Source organism: Oncorhynchus mykiss, chromosome 5, assembly GCF_057628025.1.
Source record: "Oncorhynchus mykiss isolate SJ-2025 chromosome 5, ASM5762802v1, whole genome shotgun sequence".
NCBI lineage: Eukaryota > Metazoa > Chordata > Actinopteri > Salmoniformes > Salmonidae > Oncorhynchus > Oncorhynchus mykiss.
Window position 1 is genome coordinate 28,601,109 of NC_143026.1, and position 8,335 is coordinate 28,609,443.

The 8,335-nt window shown below is 40.1% G+C and overlaps 1 protein-coding gene across 2 annotated transcripts; it reads left to right on the plus strand.

The window, feature by feature from the left end:
* The first annotated feature begins 379 nt into the window (after positions 1-379).
* Positions 380-7,923, plus strand: ftsj1 (FtsJ RNA 2'-O-methyltransferase 1). 2 transcript variants are annotated; one of them, XM_021602325.3, is made up of 11 exons: positions 380-684; positions 1,011-1,137; positions 1,336-1,405; positions 1,727-1,829; positions 2,061-2,139; positions 2,310-2,362; positions 2,469-2,522; positions 4,594-4,696; positions 4,850-4,933; positions 5,018-5,121; positions 7,230-7,923. In XM_021602325.3, the coding sequence occupies exons 1-11, from the start codon at positions 625-627 to the stop codon at positions 7,407-7,409; spliced, it is 1,017 nt and encodes a 338-aa protein (XP_021458000.2). In that variant the 5' UTR covers positions 380-624; the 3' UTR covers positions 7,410-7,923. The 2 variants fall into 2 exon arrangements, with proteins under 2 accessions (XP_021458000.2, XP_090090508.1); XM_090234382.1 differs by lacking the exon at positions 2,469-2,522 and having other exon boundaries at positions 411-684.
* Positions 7,924-8,335: the final 412 nt, after the last annotated feature.

The window sequence follows — 8,335 nt, forward strand, 5'->3', positions numbered from 1 at the left end:
AATGGAATAGAGTCAAACATGTGGTTTCCATATGTTTGATACGTTTAATGTATTTAATTCCAGCCATTACAATGAGCCCGTCCTTCTATGGCTCCCCCACCAGCCTCCTCTGATATACATGTATATTACGTTCATTTAGCAGACAGTCTTATCACACCATAGTGCCATCAGACTTCTGATACCAATGCAGGGTGACAAAATGGTGAAAATGTCAAAAAAAGACAAATGACAGCTCTCGAAAGTATCTTGTTACAAAATACATTGGAGTTCAGCCCATTGTAATATAAATGACAAACTACTCAGAAGTAATTGAAATACCTATTTCAAATACATGTAACAGACATACTGCCCATCGCTGACTATGTGACCAGTACTCCTCATAACAGTATCCAATGATTAAATAACTTTGTGCAGACATTTTGCTCACCTTTTCTCGTGGTGGCAGTAAGTTAGCACACATAGCAAGTTACAGTATACATGGGAAATATCACTTTATAGTCCATTTTTACGTGCTCTATAACTTAATCTTCGACGGTGTACAGTAATTAGAAAAAAAAGTAGCTAATTTGACCATCGATTGAAGATTAACGCTTAGAATTTTGTACAGGCGTTAACGAGGCAACTATGTTGGGTCCTCACAACGTCAACGTTTACGTGAGTAAAGCACAGCGAGGAAGTGAAAGTGTGAGTATGCACATAATAAACCTATTTCCCTTCCACATTAGTCCTGAATTTCTATATTTGTTTGTCTGAAAGTGAATGCGAACACATTTAGCACGTTTTCAGTTTGCTAGCTTGTCAGGAAGCTAAGCAAACGGTTCCATAAATAGACTTAGCTTGGGATTGCTAGACTTTTAGCTAACGGCTAATTTAGCCAAGTCAACTTCACCTGAAAGGAATAGGACTTATCATGTTGCAATAAAGGGTTCTGGCCTAGTCTTATGTTACTGACATCTAAACTGCTCTGGCCTAACTAACCTAATGTGACTGAAATCTGTTTTGTTGTGCAGGTGAAGATGGGCCGCTCCTCCAAAGACAAACGGGATATCTACTACCGTCTTGCCAAGGAGGAGGGCTGGAGGGCCAGGAGCGCCTTCAAACTACTGCAACTGGATGAGGAGTTTGGCCTGTTCAAAGGCAAGAAGGCCCCTTGGGTTAACATTTCTGGCCATGGTTGTTTTACCCTAGGTCAACATCAGACATCAATGGCTTATGTTATTGGGTATGGCCATTGTAAAATATAACATTATGCCAAAGGAAAAAGGGAGATGAATTTGATCATCCATTTCTGATGTCACTTGAATATGACATTGACATCCATTTCTCCCTCCCCAGGTGTAAAAAGGGCAGTCGACCTCTGTGCTGCCCCAGGCAGCTGGAGCCAGGTCCTGAGCCGTAAACTCAGGTTGGTTTCAATCTCTTTACTTTCCTTGGCTCCCTAGTGGCGCAGTGGTCTAAGGCACTGCATCTCAGTGCAAGAGGTCCCTGGTTCAAATCTGTCTGTGATTGGGAGTCGCATAGGACGGCGCACAATTGGCCCAGTGTCGTCTGGGTTTGGCCAGGGTAGGCCGTCATTGTGAATAAGAATTTGTTCTTAGCTGACTTGCCTAGTTAATTAAAGGTTAAATAAATTCTACTTGAAGCATAGTTGGCGTCTATTAGTATGGGGTGTTAAGAAATAGTGTGCATAACACTAATATTGTACATTTATCTGACGGTTTGACAGAGGAAAGGAGGAGAAGAGTGAGGAGGTAAAGATAGTGGCGGTGGACCTACAGGCCATGGCTCCTCTCCCTGGGGTGACACAGATCCAGGGGGACATCACCAAGGTAACTGTAGCATGGAGTTATAGAGAAACTATAATACCAACACACTATTCTGGAACACTGAATTCGTTGCAGTATTGGCCTGATTCCTTTCAGAGAATGAAGTACAAGTCATCAAGGGCAGAGTAAATAAATGTTTGGTTTGGAATGCAGACATTGTATAACAGATTTGGATCAGATTCTCAAACTCTATTTCAACAAAGCTGGCGGGTCAAATATATTTATTGCTTTTAGATCTCCACTGCCCTGGAGATAATCAGGCATTTTGAAGGACAGCCTGCAGACCTGGTAGTGTGTGATGGAGCCCCAGACGGTGAGTGTGAGAGTGTTTTCTTCCCTCTGGTTTCAGTTTGGTTTGTGTCCTCTTGCATTTAGTTGCATACTCTTCTCTTAGTTGGCACTGTGGGATTTGTTGTGTTTTCTTCATTGCACTATATGCGTATGGCTTTTCCTTATTGGTCATTTTCTGGCTTGTCTACATAGTGACAGGACTCCATGATGTGGATGAGTACATCCAAGCTCAGCTCCTATTGGCTGTGAGTATCACACTGCAATACTGTGTAATATTGAGTTGAATCCCAAATGGCTGATCAGTTATCTTTGTTTATCCTTTATAATCAATTTCTAAATATCCCGTCTCAGGCCCTAAACATTACAACACACGTCCTGAAACCTGGAGGAACGTTTGTTGCAAAGGTGGGCTGTATGTTGGATGAGGACTTGTTTGTATTTGTATTTATTAGGGATCCCCATTAGTTACTGCCAAGGCAGCAGTTACTCTTCCTGGGGTCCAAACAGATTCAGGCACTTACATCAGACATAAAACAAACGATAAAACAGTACATCATATAACATTATTACACCACTACATATTAGAGGTCGACCGATTAATCGCCATCGTTGATTAATTAGGGCCGATTTCAAGTTTTCATAACAATCGGTAATCAGCATTTTTGAATGCCGGTTATGGCCGATTACATTGCATTCCACGAGGAGACTGCGTGGCAGGCTGACCACCTGTTACTCGAGTGCAGCAAGGAGCCAAGGTAAGTTGCTAACTAGCATTAAACGTATCTTATAAAAAACAATCAATCTTCACATCACTAGTTAACTACACATGGTTGATTATATTACTAGGTTAACTAGCTTGTCCTGCGTTGCATATAATCAATGCGGTGCCTGTTCATTTATTATCGAATCACAGCCTACTTCGCCAAACGGGTGATGATTTAACAAAGCGCAGTCGAGAAAAAAAGCACAATCGTTGCACGAATGTACCCAACCATAAACATCAATGCCTTTCTTAAAATCAATACACAGAAGTATATATTTTTAAACCTGCATATTTAGTTTAAAAAAAAAATGTTAGTAGGCAATATTAACTAGGGAAATTGTGTCACTTCTCTTGCATTCATTGCACGCAGAGTCAGGGTATATGCAACAGTTTGGGCCGCCTGGCTCGTTGCGACCTAATTTGCCAGAATTGTACATAATTATGACATTGAAGGTTGTGCAATGTAACAGCAATATTTAGACTTGGGGTTGCCACCCGTTAGATAAAATATGTAACGGTTCCGTATTTCACTGAAAGTATAAATGTTTTGTTTTCGAAATTATAGTTTCTGATTTGACCATATTAATGACCAAAAGCCTGTATTTCTGTGTTTGTTATATTATAATTAAGTCTCTGATTTGATATTTGATAGAGCAGTCTGACTGAGCGGTGGTAGGCAGCAGCAGGTTCGTAAGCATTCATTCAAACTTTACTGCATTTGCCAGCAGCTCTTAGCAATGCTTGAATCACAGCGCTGTTTATGACTTCAAGCCTATCATCTCCTGAGATTAGGCTGGCAATTCTAAAGTGCCTATTAGAACATCCAATAGTCAAAGGTATATGAAATACAAATGGTATAGAGAGAAATAGTCGACACGTCATAATTCCTATAATAACTACAACCTAAAACTTCTTAACTGGGAATATTGAAGAACTGGGAATATTGAACCACCAGCTTTCATATGTTCTGAGCAAGGAACTTAAACGTTAGCTTTTTTACACGGAACATATTGCACTTTTACTTTCTTCTCAAACTCTTTTTGCATTATTTAAACCAAATTGAGCATGTTTCATTATTTATTTGAGACTAAATATTTTATGTTTTATATTAAGTTAAAATAAGTGTTAATTGTTCATTCAGTATTGTTGCAATTGTCATTATTACAAATATATTAATACAGTGGGGCAAAGAAGTATTTAGTCAGCCACCAATTGTTCAAGTTCTCCCACTTAAAAAGATGAGAGGCCTGTAATTTTCATCATAGGTACACTTCAACTATGACAGACAAAATTAGAAAATAAATGTGATTCACAATGTGATTTTCTGGATTTTTTTTCTCATTTTGTCTGCCATAGTTGAAGTGTACCTATGATGAAAATTACAGGCCTCATCTTTTTAAGTGGGAGAACTTGCACAATTGGTGGCTGACTAAATACTTTTTTGCCCCACTGTATATATAAAAATCGGTTGATTAATCGGTAACGGCTTTTTTTGGTCCTCCAATAATCAGTATCGGCGTTGAAAAATCATAATCGGTCGACCTCTACTACATATCTACAATACAAAATGAATAATACCAACACTATTACAATGTATGTGTGTGTTGATGTAACAAGTTCTGCACTTTGTTTGTTTTTTTAAAATTGTGTAGAGAAATGAGCTAAGAAGCCTATGTCATGTAGAAGTTATCTTATGCTGTGGTTACTGTGTAGATATTCCGGGGGAAGGACGTGACCCTCCTGTACTCCCAGCTTAAGATATTCTTCAGTAGTGTGACCTGTGCTAAGCCCCGGAGCAGCAGGAACTCCAGCATAGGTGAGCTGGAGACCACAGCTGACACTGGTCACACACCGGATCATAGATGGTTTCCATTCAAATGCCTGGTTTTGTCAGAAGGTTTGAAGGATTAAGTAGGCGTTGTGCTGCTTGAGTCTAATATTTGTTTGTTTCATTCTCTCATTTCTACAGAGGCATTTGTGATGTGTCAGAATTACTCTCCTCCAGTAGGATATGTGCCCAACATGTCCAATCCTCTACTGGATCACTCATATGGTAACAACACAGTGATGTTTCCCATCTTCCTCATGTTTCAACTCCATATACACTGGTACTCAAGTTGGTTTCTGTCTGTTTCAGATGTAGATTTTAACCAGCTGGAGGGACCAAATAGAATCATAGTTCCTTTCTTGGCCTGTGGAGACCTGAGTGCCTTTGACTCGGACCGGACCTACCCTCTCCAGGTATTGATATTCAGATACATGTCTCTGTTGATACATGTATTGTAGACCAATGCTTTTCTTTACTAGTCTCAAAGCTGTTACTCCATAGATGTTTCATATTAGGTCTGATCCCAATTAGTCGACTGATCAATTGTTTGGTCGTTAGGCTGTTGGTCGACAGAGATTGTTTTAGTCGAGCAGTAACAAATATATACACACACTACCGTTCAAATGTTTGGGGTCACCTAGATTTAATTTTTTTTGTCCTTTAAAATAACATCACATTTATGTTATTTTTATTTTAACCCGCAAAACACCAGTCTCAACGTCAACAGTGAAGAGGCAACTCTGGGATGCTGGCCTTCTAGGCAGAGTTGCAAAGAAAAAGCCATATCTCAGACTGGCCAGTAATAAGAAAAGATTAGGATGGGCAAAAGAACACACACTGGACAGAGGAACTCTGCCTAGAAGGCCAGCATCCCGGAGTCGCCTCTTCTCTGTTCCCTCTAATGTACTTGTCCTCTTGCTCAGTTGTGCACCGGGGCCTCCCACTCCTCTTTCTTTTCTGGTTAGAGCCAGTGTGCTCTGTTCTGTGAAGGGAATAGTACACAGCGTTGTACGAGATCTTCAGGTTCTTGGCAATTTCTCCCATGGAATAGCCTTCATTACTCAGAACAAGAATAGACTGACAAGTTTCAGAAGAAAGTAATTTTTTTCTGGCCATTTTTTTCTGGCCATTTTTTTCTGGCCTTCATTGTTTCATAACTTCATTGTGTGAATTGTTTGCATTTGATTGTTAGTGTATATCAATTCCTCATTACATGTATCACCAGAAGTACATTTTCTGTTAATTCCTATAATTTCTAATCTACAATGTTTGGTTACGTTAATTTCTTTTAAGATGGACGAGCACGCATAGAAGTAGGCCTATAGCCTACCTGTGTCCAATTGGTGATCGGATAGTATTTCTGCTTATTGCACCACCCCTAATGTCCTGCGAAGTTTCTCAAAGTAATGTTTTATTCACCTGAAACAGCAAGTAAACAAACTCTGTTTTTACATCCATTGAGAATTACAATAGTTCCTCGATCTATTTGAAAAAATCTTTCTCGCTCTCTCCCTTTCGATAACCACTCAGCGTGGAATTGAATAATGTCATGCTCTGATCCAGTGGAAACGTCATAAAATAGGCTTATCATTGTTGGACTTGGACTGAAATAGGTTCCGGTACTCATTTTGGGTGCTGGTACAGTTTATATTTAGGTGCAAGAGCGCCACAATACTTTTGAGCTAATATTATTTTAAGAGGAACAGGAGCTCAAGCAGTATACAATTTGAGGTGCTGTACTCAGCTCTGGTGAGTTCCTGCCCAAGTCAAGCACTGCTTCTAATCCCTTGTGCAAATCGCCTACAGCTGTGTCTGTCCAGAGCTCACTGACGCGGGAAACTGAGGGCCCAGAATATTTTCGGGCCGGACCCAAGTAAATAGTTGATACAATGTTTCAAGTTCGTTGCAGACAGGCCATGTGTAGCCAATGTGATTTATAGGATATTAATTTTTTTCTGGATATTTTCTATCTACAGGCTGCTATGTTTTTATTTGTTGGCTTTATGTAGGCTATTTTTAGAAAGTTTGCAAAGGAAGTACATTTTATAGGGTATTTCACAAAAATGTGCATATGAAAACCATAACTCGCACGCGCAGATCGGTAGAAATTGTAAGATAAATTAGCATTCCACATGAGAAAGGTTGCAGACTCCCCATGTAGCCTATTACCGGCAACTTCAGGAGAGTTATAGCAGAATCTGCGAAAGCCAGCAGGAGTGGGAGGAGAATAGATGGGTCAGGTTAAGGTTTTTATCTTCTGGTTATCTAAATCTCTGGCGCCCTCTTGAGGCATCAAACTAATCTTAAAGCATCAGACAAGCTCAATGTAGCTAGTTGATTTTATTACAACACGTAGGGTGTGTCTATGAAATAATACAGGTTTAAAAATGTTTAGCGATCGATTGGTCGAAAGAACAGGTGACTTTCAGTCAACCAACATTTGTGTTTGTCGGAGACAGACTTACTTCATATTAAACTTTTGTGCTGTGCACATTAAACTTAATATTATTTTTCTTCGTAGTTGGATGCCAGTAAGGAATACAAGTACACGCCCCCCACCCAGCCCCCCATTCGCCCACCCTACCAGCAGGCCTGTCAACTACGCAAGAACAACCTATTGGCCAAAGAGGACTCCCCCTCTCTTCCATTGGATGAAGCCCTTTCAAATATGGACATTTCAACCAGTCAGGAAGAGTCATAGTGTGTTCAGTTTATTAAACGTTTTGCTGCGTTGTGTGGCGGTTTGTACTGAATGACACATTTACCCACAACGGAGCACACAGTGCTTCAACGGTCTTTGTGTTATGTTTGCTCCCATTTGGTGGGAGGGTTGTGGCCTGATTTAATATGGTTATGACCATTTGTAATCTCAACTTGTGTAGCACACCATACACAATCACCCTCTGGGCCACCATATTCACAACATTCTACATCTGGACGTTCAGAACAGCACCATGTCCATGGAACACTGAGTCCTGCTGAATGTGGCAATAGTTGTCTTCCATAACAGAGAGAACTGGCATTTCATAGAGCAGAAACAGAGAAAGAAACAGAGGATATTTGGTTCAGAAAAGCCTTGAATGCGTAAAGACTGTGTATAGATAATTTTTGCCACGTTTTACCAATCAATTTCAATTGTCATGTTGTACCTTTATCGTGTTTTTATTTTGTATTTTCTGTTTTTACTTCTAAAATAAATAACATTTGCTCCAGCACTCCCATGTTTTTCTGTTCTGTGATCTGCTTTCCAATGACGTGTCACATATCCTGGTTCAAAAAGCACTTTTTGCTCCCTAGTCTTTGGCTGGACATTGAGATATGAATGAAGAAATAGGGACAACACATGGGTTCATGGTATTGCAGAGTAGCAAAGTAAATCTCATTAATCTGTGATTGGTAGTCCTACTGTACCAGTAATGTTTCCTCTAAACTGCGCCCCTCCTCCAGAAATGCCATGCAGCGCAGAGACGCAAGAGATTGAACTTCACTGAGTTCGCCGCATTAGTTTGCAATGTAGGCCTGCATTGAACACCACATACAGTGCCTTGCGAAAGTATTCGGCCCCCTTGAACTTTGCGACCTTTTGCCACATTTCAGGCTTCAAACATAAAGATATAAAACTGTATT

What these genes read in the sequence shown, in the direction of transcription:
- ftsj1 (XM_021602325.3), top strand. Translation starts at nt 625, where the DNA reads ATGTTGGGTCCTCACAACGTCAACGTTTACGTGAGTAAAGCACAGCGA. An exon ending in GGAGTTTGGCCTGTTCAAAG is followed by an intron (nt 1,138 to 1,335) that starts GCAAGAAGGCCC and finishes CTCCCTCCCCAG; the next exon opens with GTGTAAAAAGGGCAGTCGAC. An exon ending in AAGCTCAGCTCCTATTGGCT is followed by an intron (nt 2,363 to 2,468) that starts GTGAGTATCACA and finishes ATCCCGTCTCAG; the next exon opens with GCCCTAAACATTACAACACA.